At 39.6% G+C, this 18,942-nt stretch overlaps 1 protein-coding gene across 1 annotated transcript; it reads right to left on the bottom strand.

The window, feature by feature from the left end:
* Window positions 1–7,808: 7,808 nt before the first annotated feature.
* On the bottom strand, window positions 7,809–17,341 carry MRPL39 (mitochondrial ribosomal protein L39). Its single transcript, XM_030945973.1, has 10 exons — window positions 17,225–17,341; window positions 15,811–16,017; window positions 15,449–15,588; window positions 14,719–14,818; window positions 13,383–13,450; window positions 11,998–12,110; window positions 11,019–11,084; window positions 9,667–9,820; window positions 8,625–8,672; window positions 7,809–7,945 (listed from the first exon to the last, which is right to left on the bottom strand). The coding sequence occupies exons 1-10, from the start codon at window positions 17,265–17,267 to the stop codon at window positions 7,859–7,861; spliced, it is 1,026 nt and encodes a 341-aa protein (XP_030801833.1). The 5' UTR covers window positions 17,268–17,341; the 3' UTR covers window positions 7,809–7,858.
* Window positions 17,342–18,942: the final 1,601 nt, after the last annotated feature.

The following is an 18,942-nucleotide window of genomic DNA, read 5'->3' as shown; positions in this document are numbered from 1 at the left end:
GACACCAAGTGAATAAGGACTTAGGGACAATAAAAGCACAATAATTGAATTCAAGAATAATTTTGATTAAAAAGATTCTCTGAAGATCATTGAATTCAAAGCCCTGCTCAAAGAAGGTTCGATGCAGAATAAATTTAGGTAAGACAGTAACCTTTTGTTGACAGAAAATACAGGTTTGCTTTCTTCCTTAAAAACAAACAAGCAAACAAAAACCCAAACAAAAAACAAACAAACAAAAAATCCCACCAAAAATTAATACCTTAACTTGGATCTTTTATCCTTCTGCCCTGGCCTTTGTCCCTCGTCTCACAAACACATACCACAAATAGACACACAACATTTTAACACAGGTTTAAAAACTGTTCACTTCACTGCCCACAAATGCAAATCTTACACCACAGCTCTCTGTGCCCAACTTTAGTGGGAGTTTACTCTGAACACTCACCAGAGCTCTGAATCATCACTTTAAACCTGAGGTTTGGAAATTTCTAAACCGCCTTTTCTCTGCCTACCAAAATTTTATATTCACCTTGGAATTTTTGCTTGACACTTGCATATTGCAGCCATGTACGAGGCTGGTTTCATTTAGAGTGGCACAAAGTGAAAGGTAATTTCCCTAAAATCTCTAAATTAGATCACACTCTTACTATGACATTTTAAACTTCCCCTTAAAACATGTGTTAGTAACAGTAAGGAAGTTATAAAAGTACATCAGTTTCTTAAAATTTACATACACAAAATGATCTCCAAAACAGCCTCATATATAATGTCTCATTTCTCATACAAGCTTTCTTGTTACTTTTTGATTAAACAACAAAAAAGTGGTTGTTTTTTTTTGTTTTTAAACGGTTACTGGGAGACCAAAGAGAAAACAAACAAGATTCAACTATTTATGAACTCTGCACAGGAGCTGATACTTTATTTCAGAAGGATAGATAAAGAAAAATATATTTCAATCAAGACATACTTAGCAGAGAACTAAATGGGCATTACTTAGGCCTTTTTAGAACTGCTTGGAAAGACTGTCTCAACAATTCAACCCTTATTACTGATGTAAGTAACTGAAAATTGTAAAAATAAATCAGGTAGTTTAATTTATAATGATGATTCTCTACCCTTGCTTTTACTGAGTGTATTTCTATTTCATTATGTGATTTCTTTTCAGATATTTGAAATTGCTGTTTTCTAAAACTCTGTCTCCTTGTTTGTTTCCAGAGGAGAACCGATAATAGGCTGAAATAAGTAAAAAAAGTGTTCAACTTTGGTCAAAAAGATTCAGCACATTAATTTTATGGTCAAAGCATCAGTTAATGGACTGTTTAATATTATGGAGCAATTAGCAAATGGTTCAACACAGGCAATTATATTAATTCAATTATATTAACTCATTCTAATGTACTGGTTAGAGGTAGGTATGAGGGTGTAGGAGCCCTGCATATGGATTCTAGACTAAATCTGTCCAAAAGGTTTTCTTTCTGCTTGCTCATTTATACCAGAATCCAAAGGAATATTTGTTGTTGCCTAATCATCAACCTTGTATACTGATGAAACTATGATTGTGTTTTAACTCTGTTTCACACATCCTGTTAAAGAGTCAGAGGCATTTTTTCTCAGTTAAATCAGAATAGACCAAGTAATTTTTGGTTTTGCTTTTTGGGGAGTTTAAAACATTTTGAGGAACTAGGTTTGTATTAGAAGTCTTCATTAACTGATATCTAAAGGGATACAAAATTAAGCAAGACCATGCTGCAATCTGTATTCTGCCTGCTCACAGCAAGCTCAATGCACTCACTGCTCAATGCACTCTGGTTCTCTCTCTCTGACTTAGACAATGGCAAGTTTGACTGGGTTTAAATGCACAGCAGATGGTTCCTGTGTACTTAACTGCAATAATTCCCTCTCTGATATTTCTCCATCCCCTGCCATAATTTCTTGATATGTATTTTTTTTCTTTTTTTCTTTTTTTTTTTCTTTAGGTCTGTCAAGGGGAAAACCCAGTGCTTTGAGTTCTTTATGTCTCATACTCCAGTCTCTGGAGTTCTGCTGGCTGTATGTTGTTAATGCTAATCGTGATAGGGGTTTTTACCTATGACTGACTCCTACACGTTAGCATTAACACTGTACCATGCCTCTTACCAGAATTCACACGGAACAAACTGGTACAGCTGTGGGAGGAGAACAGAAATCATGAATCAGTCAGTGGCTATGCTGGGAAAAACCTCTGCTCTACATGTAAAAAGACAAGTTGTTCTGCATGAAGGCATGCTTGCTAGGTATAGAGTCTGGGAAAGCAGCAAAAAAAAGCAGCTTTGTGTATTAGCAAGTCCTTACCAGGATGTCAAATGTGTAACATTTTGAACACAACAACCTGTGTTTTACTTTACCACTTTTAGCTCTTTTGGTTTTACTTCCTACACAAATATTTAATTTCTTCTTTTTATTTAGGAAAGAAAAAATATGGATTAAACTTTTGGTGTGTACAACTTCTATTAATTTCTATAGAATTTAATTATACGTAAGAGAAAAACTGACGGAAAATGTTTCTTTGAGATTCAATTATCAGTCCTTTAGGAGAAATGGGTCAATAGGTCATTAGAAGAAAATGAAAGTATCTTTAGTGTACTTTCTATTACAAACTTCAAGAAGTCTTAGAAAATTGTAGAGAAACAGGAAAGTATCATTATATTTATTTTGTGGAAGGTCAAAATAGTTCCTGAATATTCACAGTCACAAAACCTGAGTGACAGAGCCAATCCTTAAAACTCTCTCTTATCTCTACTTAAATCTGCTTGGGGAATTGTTTAGCTATGAAACATTAATTTGATGGGAGAACAAAAGGGAAAACTAAAAAACGCAAAGTACTCACCATAAATTAAGAAATATGGTTAATATTTGTGATGTTTCAATATGAACACCTCTTTCTGTTAGCAGTGGTCTGCCTGTGAATCCCCAGTACAAAGAATGATCACAGAGCACTCCAGACCACAGAAACTTATAAATCAATGGTCTCATAAAAAATGTCCCATACAGAGTCTCACTGAATGGGATTTTTACACTCAGACAGAACTGCTGCAGGGCATAAATGTTTTCCAAATCAACTCTGGGTTAAGTGGCTCCCCCAGGATGCATACAGTTGGGGGGCCATAGCCACCAAAAAGGAAAAGCCACTTTTATCCCTTCCAAAGTCATAGCCATAGCTCTGAGAGGGAATTCCCAAAGCGGTGCAGCATATTTTGGTAAAGAAAAGCACACTCCTATTAAATTTCCAGGGAAAATGGCTTTAAAAGCAGGAAGAAGATTGTGGCAAAAGAGAGGAGAGTCCAGAGACAATCTCATTTTTTGGCTGACACTGAAGCTCAGTTTGACTTCCCTGTCCACTTGAGGCCACATTCAGCAGCATTGGTTAGTTGAAGCAAAGATGATCCTAGAGCATCTACCCTGTATAGACAGACACATGTCAATAGAAGATGTCCTAAGGAAGAAAACAGATCTTTCCCCTCACCATCCTGATTCATAGTCATGCCATAAAAATCAAGTATTTGTTCCCTCACATTTTCTCTCATTAAAATGTGAGTAACTTGCAAACTTAATAAATAGATAGCTATTATAAATATGGCCAAATGTTAGACCAATTATGTGTATTCTTTCTGCACAGCTGGTTCCCCAGAAAAGTGGACATAGTTAGGTTGTGGATATTATATTTGCAGATACTAAAATAATAGGTTTTCTTTTCACTCTGAAAAAATGTTAATGCTGTCCATGACTGGGGTTAAGTCTTGTGAAAAACCACAGCATGATAGCATTACCATTTTCAGATGGTTGGTGTTCTTCAAGAAATACCCACTGTCACCTCTTCCCATCAAACACCTTTATGCTGCCAAATTCCTGTGTCTGTAAAAAGTAATAAAATAAATGTAGCAAGTTCACTGGCTTCAAACATAACAAAGTACTGTGCTGAGTGGAATAGTGCTAGATAAGTTACCAAAAAGCAGTAAAAGATTACTCCTTGACAGAAGTTAAAATTGAAAGGGAAACTTGTTCTGGCTGCTGTCATGAAAGGACTTGATGTCTACTGATGATTGTTTTCATTACTTGCACGTGTTCAATTTCCCAGGAAAGACCTTTACTGCCTGGTAAGAAAAAAAAATAACTCTTTCTTAGCATTTAATTCCTTCTGTTATGAAATAAGTCATACCAAATCCCAATTGCCTTTTCTATCTCCAAAATCCATGATAACATAAAATACAGAATATTTCTTTGGGAAAAAATTTCTCAGTTGGTTACATGTGTCAGCTGATACTGGCTCAACCTTCCTGCTGCCACCTCTTAGGATTAAGTCACCATGTAGCTTTAACCTTAATATAGGGTTTTCTTTCTTTGGATTAAACCAGTAAAGAAAAGGGAAAAATTAAAAGTTTCAATTCTTTCAAACAAGATGCAGAAGGAGGAACAGCTTGAATGTGAGAAGCCATGAAACTACTGCTGAGAAGTGCAACAAGGAAGAAGGCCTCAGGCCTTTTCCACTGTCACTATAGAATCCTGGAATGGGTTGGGTTCAAAGAGACCTTAAAGATTATCCTATTCCACCCCACTGCCACAGGCAGGGACACTTTCCACTAGATCAGGGTGCACCAAGCGCCATCCAATCCATCCTCGAATATTTCCAAGGCTGAGGTACTCACAAGTTCTTTGAACAACACATTCAAGTGTTGCACCACTTTCATCATAAAAAAATTCTTATTCCTTATCAGAATCGGGCCAGTATCAGCTTCTGCCCATGTATGTTGGCCTAAGAGACCCTGTCCTCCCCTTTCTCCACTTTGCAGCGTTGCATCCTCCTAGATACTTCCTTACTTTTAGCTGGCTCTGCAGTTCTTTTGCTGAGTAAAAATTGCCTCTTTACACACAGAAATTTAATAAAAATAAGTAGCCAAGAAGGGGACTTGGCTAAATTCTGCAGTCTCTTTTGCCCATCTATCCACCCCTAATTCCTGCAGTTTCCTATAGCGTTCAGTATAGAAAATAGCAACATCTACTTTCTTGTCTCTTTTTAAACTTATCAGTGATGGTGTCTTCTGACTATTTCCAATGGAGAAGATTGGGCCAGGCCCCAGGGAGGGCAGGAGAGTGCACAAACATCCAGAATGCACACTCAGTCAGAGCTTTGCCATGCCCACTTTGGTATTTTATACAACCCCATATCTTTAAGTTTGGTATACAGTGATAGTTGCAGGTGTGTGTCTGAGCACAGCCCCCAACAGCCAGCCAGGCTGGAACCACCCTGCAGTTCAGCAGAAGTTCAGAAAACCTAAGTCAAAAAGAGAAAGGAAGCATCACTCTGGCTCAGCTGCTGCTGAGCCTTCTCAGCAGACAATTTCAGCATTTTATGCACCAACAGTAAAAGGTAAAACAAATGGCCTTGAGCTCAGGGTTGTATCTCCCTGCTGCTCTGTGGCTGCCAGGGGAACTGAGCACTGCTTCCATTTGTTCCCACATTCGTTTCAGAAATGTTCAGGGCTTTTCTAGCAGTGCCATCACTCAATACAGATCAGGCAGGGAGTGCTCAAAACACTGTATGAGCTACCCCCCCCAAAAACCACAGATGTTTGTGACCGTATTCACAGGGGTCCAAGGATGAGGGAAGAGACAAGGATCGGACTCCATTTTTCAGAAGGCTTGACTTATTATTTTATTATATATATTATATTAAAATTATACTAAAAGAATAGAAGAAAGGATTTCATCGGAAGGCTAACTAAGAACAGAAAAAGAAGGAATGAATAACAAAGGCTTGTGTCTCAGACAGAGTCTGAGCCAGCTGACTGTGATTGGCCATTAATTAGAAAAAGCTCTATGAGACCAATCACAGATCCACCTGTTCCATTCCACAGCCGCAGATAACCATTGTTTACATTTTGTTCCTGAGGCCTCTCAGGTTCCCAGGAGGAAAAATCCTAAGGAAAGGATTTTTCTGAAAATATCATGGCTACAGATGTTCTTCTCTGCACATGTGGTTCTGAATCCCATATTGGCAGAGCAGATTTCAATCTACATTCCTGTTTCAAAATGTGCAACGGTGAGAAAGAAATGAACACTACTGCCTGGTTCTCTTAACTGTTGCTGAGCTCTGTGAGGATCCTGGTGCTTTTCAAAGGCATCCTCCAGCTACATCTCTCCCTAAGGAAGACCTGTCTTCTGGACCCCATGGAAGCAAAGCGTGAGACAGCACAGAGTTCTATAGAGGTTTGAGCTTCCACTACTTTATGCAAGACCTCCAGGGAAGGGTCTGCTACAGACATCAACAACATTTTCAGTGTTGTAGTCACACACTTGCAAAAGTCCCTTTTGTGGGGATTCACCTGTGGGGTGACTTTCCTGCTGCTCCAACCAAAAAAAACTCAAACCCCAAACATAACAAAAAAAAAAAGCCTCTTCCCAGCGCCCCAAAAAAGAACATGCCAGAAAAACCCTGAAATTCCACGCAGGCTTAATAAGGTATATTCCTAAGTGAGAGCAGCCATCTCACCTTCCTCTGCAGCTGGTGGAATCCAGGAGGAATTCTGGATACCCAAAATAGCAAGCAGACATCAGGAGCCTTTCTGGGTTGTAATAGAACAAGCTTAAGATTCCAAACAGACCAAATGGATTGGGTCCCAAAATTCAGATGGCAAAATTTCATCAGTCTTGGGTTAATCAAAGATGGCAAGCACTGCATTAAACAACAAACAAAAACCAACCAACCAAGCAAAACTAAAAGAAAACCACAATAAAACCCCAAAAAAAACAACACAAACAGCAAATTTTTGTGTTTCTTAAGACAAGAAACAACGCCTGCTTCTTCAGCAGCACCAGAACAACAGATTCAAAACCAAAGTACACTCCAGCAAGTTCAATTTAATGAAAATATACAGAATGTGTAAATGCATATGTGTGCACTGAAGGTAAACTTTGAATCAACAATCTTATTTTAAAAAAAGAGCATCTGATACTATTATAAACAATATTAATCAAGAAGAAAAAAACCCATTCATTTTCCAAGTATCCTGAGAAGACATGGGTTATACCTAAATGTATTGTACTGAACTACTACCCTGCTCTCACAAAGCTGTGGTGTCAACTGATTAGGAACCATGTGAGGCAGTTAATGGTAAAAATAATAACTGGGATGAAATTCAGAGAAAATATTTGCACTTCAAAAAGTAATAAAAATTTCCTCTGGTATAATGAGAACAGTTCTAATGAGTTAGGGATGAAAATACAAAACATCAGAAAACATCATCTAACAAAATCCCCTTGCAAAATTTAATTGAAGTCACCATATTTAAATATCAAACAAAGAAAAGGCATAATAAATCTTAGTACACTAGAGATCTAAGAAATTAACTAAATTCTTGGTATTATTCTGGAAAATTATCTTTAACCGCATTTGTGCAGCAGAAAGAAATCATTAAACTCCAAGAACTTCTTACATTCTACTATTTTTGTATTGGCAAAGCAATGGCAATTATACCTTGACATACTTTTAAGGGTATCTTTTTAAGATACTATTTGTCTCAGCTTTGGGTTGCAGTAGGCAACAACATGGGGATGGACACATGGAATTACTGTTGCCAAGATAAGGACAGGGGCAACTTGCAAGTTACTGCAGATAAAAAATTAACTTCCCTCCACCCACCCTTTTTTTCTTTAAGGAAACCTTTAAAGGGGACTGAAACATTTTGTGTATACCTGCATCTATACTTATCTATGATTTACATCACAGAAGTCAAATTAATTACCCAAGACATTTTGTAAGAGGCACAAACAAGTAATGTAAAAATACACAGTTTATTATGTACATTTAGAGGTTCAACTTAATTTAAATTGATACATGTTTTCCTTCCTCAGTTCCATCTTTTGCCTCAAGACATTGTGCTGCTGTTTCCAAATATTCTTCTTCAGTGACCTGCAGAAAGATATCAATTTTGTTATATTTTTAAAAATTATTTTACTCTCCTTGGTCCTGAAAATCCTCCCCTCATACTATCACTATAACAAGAAAGGACAATCTACAAAGACTATTATCTTCTCCAAAATTAAACAACCTGAAGGACAAGAATATTCACACTAAGTTCAGGGAAGATGCCATGGGGCAAGCTCAGAACATATCCATGGCTAACAAGTTTCAGAAGACATGAAGTGGTTTTTTTTCCTGTCTCTTGCCAAACAAGTAAGTAAAACTGTTGATCGAAAGGCTCTATAACAGTTGCTCTTTAATTCTTGCAAAGACTTCCTATGTTTAAATACGTCTTGATAGTGGTTATTTGATTATATATCTTGGAGGGTTACAATATCTTATAGTTCCATTTACCTTGAGGTATTTTTTAATTGGACAAATCATATCAATCAAATAGTACATGTTTTTTTAATGGTACAATGCTTTTTAATAACAGACCTCACAAACAGTGTTACCACATCCTCTAATAAACAAGCAGTTAGATTTCTGATTTCCATTCACCTGTGAATATTTTCATTCCCAAAGACAGTTCTTGAGTATACTACCTACCTCTAATCATTCAAAGTGTCCTCTATCAGAGCATACCTTTGTATTTGGTAACCTATACTTCACCTCTAGTGAGACTTACCAGCCTCTTTGATCTTTCCAGCAGTTTGTGCCACACAGTGTGGTGAGCCTGTGTGAAATGTCATTAAATAACGTTAGCAGAGGTAAAAAATAATCTTATCATAGAATAGATTTGACAAATGTATAGAAATGATGGCACAAAACCATAACAATGCCCAGTTCAAATGTTCCGTTTTAACAACTTAAAATTTTGGTGTCCAATCTGCCCATATCCATGTGGGGGACCTGAGTAAATGTCTACCCATCACATGCCTCATCCCTGAAGTGTTCATGGCCAGGCTGAATGGACCTCTGAGCAACCCAGTCCATGGAAGGGGAATTGGAACTGTATGAACTTTAAGGTACCTTCTAACCCGAACCATTTTATGGTTCTATGATTGATCCACTGTGTGGAATCCTTGAGGAATTAATTGGCAAAAAATGGAATTATGCTTAGGAAGGGAACACAGAGATCAGCTGAGGAACACTTGAAAACTTCCCCAACTAAGACAATAGTACATGTTCTAGATCACAAGGTCAAAATCATGTAAGTCAACACGAAAGGGAATAAAGAGCCCTGCCTCCACCTTCAGTTCTTTGTTTAAGACTCATCAGAGCTAGGACATTTCTTGTTGTTGCTACTTTTTACTTTGGTGTCATGAAATTTTTTGAATGGTATATTTATCATGAGTATAAACACAAAGTTCTGCTCTTTTAAGCACTGTCAGTAGCCTAGATATCAGAAGACTGGCATGCAGAACTTAGGCAAGCAGAATGAAATATCCGTGCAGGAATTATGGCGACTAAAACAACACCTTCCATACTGAAAAATAACATCATGGGCCCTCTCATGCAAACTTTTCTAGTTCTGACTGCACATCCACAACTGTTTCAGGAAAATGAACCCCAAATATCCAACACAGTCACCATCAGGGGCCCTCCCTTTCTACGGCTCTCAACTAAGAATTCCATTTAGCTACCAATACAGCACCTAACAAAAATGGAAACACAGGTAAAATGCTCTAATTTAAAGAAGGAAAACCTGTGCAAAATGGATTACTTACCTTCAAATGGACTGGCAAGGACACACCCTGGAATCTTCTTATCAATTCAGACTGGTCAGTCTGAAGATTATGGGCTGCTGTTATCTCATACTGGAAACAGAAACTTGTCCTTGGAATATGAGGACCTTCACTGACATCTACAAAGTCACCAAACCTGGGGGGACAAAGAAAACCCCAGTTTATATGCCAAATATATTTGGAGTAAAATACAATGAGATTAGGTTTCATTTTGATTAGCAAACTCCAATCAACAGAAAGAAAATTCACACAAATCTCAAGCCAAATCTAAACAAATTTCCAGCTCAGCATTTTGAAGTTTCCTAAACCAAAAGTACAGGTCACACAATTTCCTTAAATGAACTTAGAAAATTTAAACCTCAAGTCTAGGAAAGGATGTTAGGTTTAAAAAGCCTTTGATACCATGTTGGCTCTAAAACTGGAATAACTGTAATTCACCAGAAAAAGATTTGTCTCCAAGATCACCTGTTTTCCACAGTACAGTGTTTACAACCTGCACAGTTACTTCCCTTTCCAGTTCTTGGAAAACTGCAAATCAATTAAGAAAAAAGAGACAGAATAGTACAGCAAAGAAATGCTGAGAATGAACCTCTCCCAGAAAGCAATAGGTAAGCCCATTTTCCCCTTTATTGAGCAAATCAGAGTGGGAGGAGGGAAAGAATGACACAACATTGTTCTAAAATTTCAAGAACCACCACTGCAAAGACATCTGTTCCTTTAGATAATGATGCTCCTTAAGATAAAGGAAAAACAAATTAGGAACTCTTCAGACATCTACACAACTGAATATCCTACAATTGTCTAAGACAGAGAATTGCTTGAGACACATTCGGCCTCCAGACTAAGAACTCTTTAAGATACCTTACACTGAATCCCCAGGATACTGTTCTATTCTCATCTCCACCACTACAAAGCAGTAGATTGCAAGTTAGGAAGACCTTGACAACTTTGAGAGAAAAATCCATTATACAATGCTAACTCCTGTTTTCAAACCAGTATTTGGTTTGTATTTTATTCAGCCTGTCAAGCTCTAGAGATTTATTTAGTCTTCCTGTAAAAGCAAGGAAAACAGTAAGACTCCTCTGCCACTTACCACCCTTAACATAACAAGAAATAGAAACATAGTATCACACAGTATCACAAAATAATGGTTACATTAAAAAAACAAGCTAACAAACCACATCAAATTAAGACAGACTACAGACAGTAATGAATCCAAGTGATCTTTAAATTTAAAACCATCCCAAGTAACTTGCTCTTCTCACTTAGAGTACTTGCAATATACTCAAATGTTTCAGTGAATCATTACAGAATGGGAGTTCAGTTTTGCTTACCTATGTAATGGTACAATTCCTTCCATATTCTGAGCAGCTTTTCTTTCTATCATCTCCATTTTATATCTGGACAAGAAAAAAAAATTTAAAAATCCTCACCTTTAACGCCTTGCTCTTGTAAGAGCACTTCAGAAACTAATTTAATTCATTTAAAATTCCTAAAAACCATGCTTGTATTTATGTGAGCTTTGAGACTGGTTTAAATTCCTAATGAGAACACATATTGACATGCTTCATTAACAGACCTGTTAGTTAACCTCAGTTCATGAAAAAATTACAGAGATTTTACTGAGCACTACTGAAAGACACTTCAAAAATAGTGCAATCATCAGGCACAGCCAACATGGGATCCTGAGGAAGGATGTTTGGGAATGGTTTAATGCTTTTGCTGGGAGGTGGTTCAAACTGGACACTGGGAAGCATTTCCTTAGGAGACAGTGTACAAACACTCTCCAACTACCAAAAAGCTGTGGACCAGAAACATGGCTGAGGTATTTTTTTCAGCAAAGAAGACAAGAAGTTTTGAAACCTTTTTTTTATAGCACAGACCAAAGTATTTTACCCATTTTCCCCTGCACAATTCAAAACCTGCATTTCATTAAATCTTCATTTGAAGATATCAGGACATGAAAAATATACATTTCTTTAAATATGGAAGCCTTTCAGAAAAAGCTACCATGTCAAGGCTAAGCACCAGAGTTTCAATTTAATAGTAGTGGAATCTTGAAGCTCACTAGTGAACAAAAGAAGTCTCAGTCTTTCAGTTTGTCATGAAACTACATCCAGTAAAGGTGGCTGGTGCTGGCCTCTGAAGAGAACAAGAACTAAGTAAATTGGTGTGAGTAAGTTGTTGGGAGCAGTGGGAGAAGTACCTTCTTACTTCACCAGTCACATCTTATTTTAGATTTATAAAACCAAGCAGAGATTTGACTTGATTTCTAATTGCCTCTTTGAAAGAAAGGCAAATTCAGACACTCACTTATTATGCTGAAACATTTCACGTGCTACTTTTGCTTCAACGTGCAGCGTTTCAAAGGGCAGGTCTTGATGGATTAGCTTTTTGGCATCCCTTGTAAGAGAACAGAAGTTGTCCTAATAAAAGAACATAAAAATTGTAACCATCTTTTCACAGCTGTAGTGAACAGATAAAGCACAGCAAACAGTAAATATTAGTCAGAGCAACAAAGATCATCTACTATAAACCCTAAATACAGGAATTTTACTGTAGGAGTGTCTTACTATTATCAAAAGAGCACTACAGATCATCGCTGTTTTAATGGACAGACTCAATGCCCAGTCATTTCAATGAGAAATACGCATTTTCACTCAAAAATAATATATATTAATTAAACTACCCATGTAGGCAGTTTAATAGTAGGTTTTCCCTACATGGTACTACATACACAGTCTTGCTACTGTTGAATACTCATCTATAAATCTAGTTATCCAGAGCAGTGACTTCACTTATAAATAAGCTCTATTATGATAGATCAAAGTGAAAAAAAGGTACTGAATATTTAATAAATAAAAATTTGTCACCTTGGACCAGAATCTGAGGTTCTGTGTAATTCAGATTTACTCGTAAATAAGAATTTGTTATGAAGTGGAATTACATTTAAAATGTCATGCAGAAAATATTTCTAACTAAATTACTTCAGCCACAAGATCATATTGAAGAAAGATTCTGCATTGTACCAATATTGCTTTGCTGCCATACACCCCTCTGCTGGTTTTTGGGCACAAGAATAAGAATGAGCCCCAGATGGGTAAAACATTTGTGATCACAAATGGTTCTGAGATTTAGAGCATTCAGATTATTAGATTTACTGCAGAGCATGAAACATAAGCAAGCTATTAAGGAGAGCTGCAGCTGAATGTGCTCACAGATTTTATTCAACAAGCTGATTCTGCTGTAAACGACCAGAAAATATGCCTTATACACACTTTTATATTCAGAAACCCTACACACACAAAGACTGAGGCTGCATCTAAATTACCAGGCAAGAGCAGCTGAGGAGGAACAGATCTGTACAGTAACAAATATGGCACTGAGGTCCCAATGGCCCTATCTAGTGTTTCTGAACTTGTACTTCAGACTAGAATTTTCTCCAGCTCCACAGACCTAAAGCCTGAAAGCATGTGGAAGACAGCACAAGGTTTATTTTTATCTGAAGGGAAATCTGAGAGCACTCTGCCATAGCACCAGGGTGTGGTGAATGCAGAGATCACATCCCAAAGACTACTCCAAATGTACACTAACAAAAAGGGAAAAAAGTTCTGCCTCTTCTCCCCTATCAAAAAAGAACAACTGGACAAGGACACAAACTCTAGAACTTTTTGGGTTTATGCCTGAAAAGTGCTTACGTTTGTTGGTTTCCAGTCATTCAGTTTATTGTCCAAAACCACATCATAACAGAAAGCTCCAGAGATCACTGCAATTCCAATCCAAAGATAAAAATATTCATGTTTGTAACAAAGTATGCATTTCACAATCATACTATATTCTTACAACAAAATAAATTAGAAGAAAAAGAAAAACAGAATTACTTCTAGAAATTCATCATAAAACAAAAGTTTTAAGCTCTGATTATACTATAAAATGACAGATTAACTTGTGTTATTTTAATTTCACTTCACTGAATGAGAAAGTAATTTGAAAGGAGTTTTAATGCAACGTCAGTATAATAGAATCCCAATACAGAGGGGAAAAAATAAACTGCTTCACAAAACTGCATCTAACACTGCAAAAAACCCCAAAACCACTCAATTTAAAAATACTTCACTGTTTTTCCATTATTGTATGTCTGATACAATAAATGTGAGCTATTAGATTATAAAGGGGAATTTTTTGCACAGAGAAATCAGACAACATTAGAGCTGTTTATCCATGACACAAGCAATGCACAAATTTCTGGTAAAGGCAACACAAATTTATCTGACAGTTGTTAGAACACTCTTTTGTGTATATTGAGTTATGGCTATTTATAGAAATCAAATCTATGAGCCCAGTAAGATCATACTATTTCTATACGTGCAGTATAATGATATAGCTGAGTATATCCAAGATTATTCCAAATTCTGGTAGAACTGAAATATTTACCTGTACTTACCAATCACAACAAATGCTAAAATTGCTAAAAAGAGAAGCAGTTAGAGCACCCCACACGACCAGCAACCAACCTTCTCATATATTAAATGCATAATTATGCAGGTTTTGTTATTGAAACAACCTCTTCTCTTATGCATTTTCTCACTTTTCTAAATCTTAAATCAGATCACGGATGAGCAGAAGTTGCTACTAAGCTTGTTTGTACCTCAATAATCTTCCAATTTGGTGTAGACATTGTCATTTTTAGAAATTCAAGTGATGGACAAGGTTATGCAGTTATTAGAGCAAATTCCACAGAAATGTCTCATCACATCTAGAAACCTTGCTCATGTCACTTCACAATATAGAGGTTTAGTTACTAATTTCAGCTATGAAATCCTGAGTGGTCTGAAACCCAGTGGCCACACGGACCTATTTTCTGAACATTGATAACAGAATTCTTTTCAGTGTGGTCATTATAAATTAAAGGCAGCTACAACAGCATGTAATACACATATCAATGCTAAGTACCATCAATCACTGGAAATATTTTTTTCTAAGTTTTCACTTGTGAAGCAGCAAAAGACAATCAATATAAAACACTTTTATCACCTGGCACTTCTGGAGCTTTAACTAGGTTAACTGAGTATTCATCCTTGAATGCTCTCTTTAGCACACACGCCATGATCATGGCACAGGAACGCCAATATGCCTGCAAAGAGAATTTCAGAACAGGAATATAATGCCTAGAAGCTAATTATTCCAAAAAGATCTCCCAAAACTTAACTGGATGATGCACAAACCTAGCTGCCAACCCAAGCATTCCACCCCTGAAGTGCTCAAGGCCAGGTTAGACAGGGCTATGAGTGACCTGGTCTAGTGGAAGGCATTCCTGCCCATGGCAGGGGGTGGAACTGGATGAGCTTCTAATGTCCCTTCCAACCCAAGATTTTCCATGATTTTATGATTACTTTCTTTAGGATTTAAACTTCTATTCAGAGATGATTCTCCAAACAGAATCAAATGAAAAAAATCAAAACTGCCCTTAGAATGCAAGCCAGATGTAACCCTGGAGATATTTAAATCTGAAATCCCAGAATAATACAACAGTTGAAAGGAAAGCCAAAAATTCACCACACAATAGTCCAGCCAATGACAGCCATGGTGCACCAATAAAACGACATTTAAAGTGTCAGAACTTTAATGACAACAAAGTTCAAGAAAGCAGACAGGCATGGAACTGAAAGGTGCACACAGAATCAAGAGGTCATAATTAGGGCCACCTGCAATGAGACAAGGTACAGAGAACCAAGGTCATCTACAATGGAATGAGATAACTTACCTTGTTTACTTCCTCTGGATCTTCATCTTTGAAGGTAAGGAACTGAATTTCACATGATTTGGTCAGAGGTCTGTACATGTCCCAGACTTCACCATCCACAAGAGCCAGAACAGAGTTCTTGCAATGCCATTCACTTAAATCTAAAGAAAATAAAAATCTCCTAAAGTATTAGTTAGTTATTAACCATATTTTTCAGGATCAGCAGTTGAGACTGCTGCATTTCTAACAACTGCAAGTTTCATATTTCTAAATGACCTGGAAGGATGAACTGTGAAATAAACCTCCAAAAAGTAACTGTTTCTATTTCAATTGGCAGCACTACATTCACCACGAGGGGCTAATTCAGAAGTGCATCCACTTACGCATGGCACAGTTATACGGCGTGGACAGAGCCTTGTTCATGACAAACACACTGCCAGGCTGCGGCTTCCCGGTGTATTTCACTTCAATCTTCTCAATCCGTGGGTGAAGAGACAATTGCCTCTCTTTCTCTTTGGTGAAGAGCTCATTTCGCATCCGAACCACCTCATCGGGCGTCAGCCGAGAGACAGCCGGTGTGGAGATGTACCCTGGGGACAGGAGAGACACTGAGTAAACAATAATCCCAGAGCCAGCAATCCTGGGGTGAGTCCAGCAAAGCATTCCTGTAATGAGGAAAGCCTGAGGGAGCTGGGGCTGTTCAGCCTCAAGAAGAGATGGGTGAGAGGGAACTTCATCATTGTCTGTCAGTGCCTGCAGGGAGGGGTCAGAGCAGGGACCAGGCTCTGCTCAGTGGTGCCCAGCAATGGGACAAGAGGCCATGGGCAGAAACAGATGCACAGAAGTTCCACTTGAACATGAAGAACTTTCCTGTACAGTGACCAACTGGAGCAGATTGCCCAAAGAGGGTGTGGAGTCTCCCTAACCGGAAATATTTCAGAACCATCTGGATGCAATCCTGTGCCATGTGCTCTGGGATGATCCTACTTGAGCAGAGAGGTTGGACCAGATGACCTACTGTGGTCCCTTCCACCCTCAACCATCCTGTGACCCATTCTGAGTTTTCAAAGCCTTTTTATAAGGTTTTGGGTTCTACAACACTACCGATGACCCACCTGTCTGTCTCAATATTTACAAGGTAGCATTTTTGCAGCTCCAGCACGCTGGGACCCTGCACTGCCTGCCCAAAGCCACAACAGGAGACTCTCTGAGGCAACAAAAGGGGTCAAAAAGATGATGAGGGATCTCAAGCATCTCTCTTACGAGGAGGGATTGTGGGATCTGGGCCTGTTTAGTTTGGAGAGGAGAAGAGTGAAAGGGAATCTCATTAATGCACATAAATAGGTGCCAGACGCCTTTCAGTGGTGACCAGCAATGAGAAGCAACGGCCATAAACTAAAACACAAGAAGTTCCACTTCAACATGAGGAAGAAATTCTTTCCATGGAAAGGGGCAGAGCACTGGAATAAGCTGCCCTGGGAGAGTGTGGAGTATCTCCCTGGAGACATTCCAAATCCACCTGGACATGTTCCTGTGTCACCTGCTCGTGGAGCGGAGTGGATGATACCCAGAAGTCTCTTCCAGCCCTAAGTACCCTGGGTACTTGGTCCTATGCAAAGATTAATGTCGCTCCCTGGCTGCAAAGGCCCTTCCCTCACATAGGCCAACTCCCCCGCGGCCCCTGAAAGCACGGCCGCAGTACGAGCCTGAGCTCGGCCCGGCCCCGCACTCACGGCTCCCGGTTCCCTCCCGCAGTCCCGGCTCCCTCCCGCAGTCCCGGCTCCCTCCAGCACTCACGTTTCCCGGCCCGCAGCCCGCGGGCGGCCCACGGCGCGGCCATGCTCCCGCAGCAGCCCCGGTGCCTCCTCCCCGGGCTCCGGCAGGAACAGCGGCCGCAGCCGCGCCGTTCCGCCGCTGTCCCGCCCACGGCCGCCGGGCGGCGGGAGCCTCCTGGTCCCGGTGCCGCCGCCACAGCTCCAAGTCACAGAGTGTATTCTGCCTTGGAAGGGACCCGCAGCGATTATCGGATGATCTCATCCCGGTGGGTGAGAGGCTGGCCATGCCCTGGCCATTGGGAGCCCAGAGCTCCCCGTGTGCTGGGCTCATCCAGAGCCCCGTGGGCAGCAGGGCAGGGAGGGGATTCTGCCCCTCTGCCCCCTCTGCTGAGAGCCCACCTGCAGGGCTGCACCCAGCTCTGGGCTCCCAGCACAGGAAAGATACAAACGTCTAGGAGCCAGCCAGAGGAGGCACCAAGGTGATCAGAGGGATGGAGAACCTCCGCTCTGAGGAAAGGCTGAGAGAACTGGAATTGCTTAGCCTGGAAAAGAGAAGCCTTTGGGGTGTCCTAGTTGTGGCCTTCCAGCACCTGAAGAAAACTTACAGAAAAGAGAGGCAAGACTATTTACCAGAGCTTGTAGTGACAGAAGGGAAAATGGCCTGAATTGAAAGAGAGTAAGTTTAGATTAGATATTATAAACATTCTTCCCTGTGAAGGTGGTGAGGTACAGGTTGCTCAGAGAAGCTGTGGCTGCCTCATCCCTGGAATTGTTCATAGCCAGGTTGGATGGGACTTGGAGCAAAGTGGTTTAGTGAATGGTGTCCTTGTCCATGGCAAGGGGTTGAAACTAGATGACCTTCAACCCAAACCATTCTTTCCAACCCAAACCATTCTGTGAATCTATGACTGTGATTGCAGTCCAGCTCCTGGCCCTGCACAGGACAACCCCAAGAACCCCACCACCACGTGCCCGAGACAGAGCTTGTGGAGTCACACCATGTTTGCCCAGAGAAATTCTGGAGTCTCCCTCACTGGAGATATTCCACAACCATCTGGACATAATCCTGTGCCATGTGCACTGGGATGACCCTGCTTAAGCAGGGAGGTTGGACCAGGGAACGTCTCCCAGTTCCATTCTGTCATTCTGAGGGCATTGTCCAAACACTGTGTGAGCTCTGACAGTCTCGGTGCTGTTTTTCCAGTGTCCTGGAGAGTAGTTCTGAGCATTACTTTAGACAGGAACATCATCCCAGGATGTTGTACCTCCACCACTGGCCGCCTCCTCCCCTTTGCTAACACTGCCCACCTGCCCTGGGTTTTCATGGCTTTGGGAAGATGGGGCAGTTTCAGTTTGAAACCAGGCAGAAACACCAATTTTGTGTAGTGGTTTAGGTTTGAGATTTTTCGGCCAATGCACTAATTAGTGTGGTGGCTTCAGTGCTGGCCAATCACTGGTGTACTCAGTACAATGTACTTACTCGTCTCCTTCTGCGAGGTATGATTAGAAGAAAGGCAAAGCAGGCTCAAAACTTTAAAAGGGTATGAAGAAAAATTTATTAACATTGCCTAAATAAAGAGTAATAAGAATCAGAACAAAACCTTCAGAACATTTCCCCCTACAACTTTTTCTTTCCTACTGACAATGTACAGAGACAAATCCTAAAATTTTCAGTCAGTTTACCACCTCTAGAATAGTCTTTCTTAAGGTCACTTAGGGAGAGAAGTCCTTCTTGTTAAT

The sequence above is a fragment of the Camarhynchus parvulus genome, chromosome 1 (genome assembly GCF_901933205.1).
Source record: "Camarhynchus parvulus chromosome 1, STF_HiC, whole genome shotgun sequence".
Lineage (NCBI taxonomy): Eukaryota > Metazoa > Chordata > Aves > Passeriformes > Thraupidae > Camarhynchus > Camarhynchus parvulus.
This window is presented reverse-complemented; position numbering and strand designations above follow the sequence as displayed.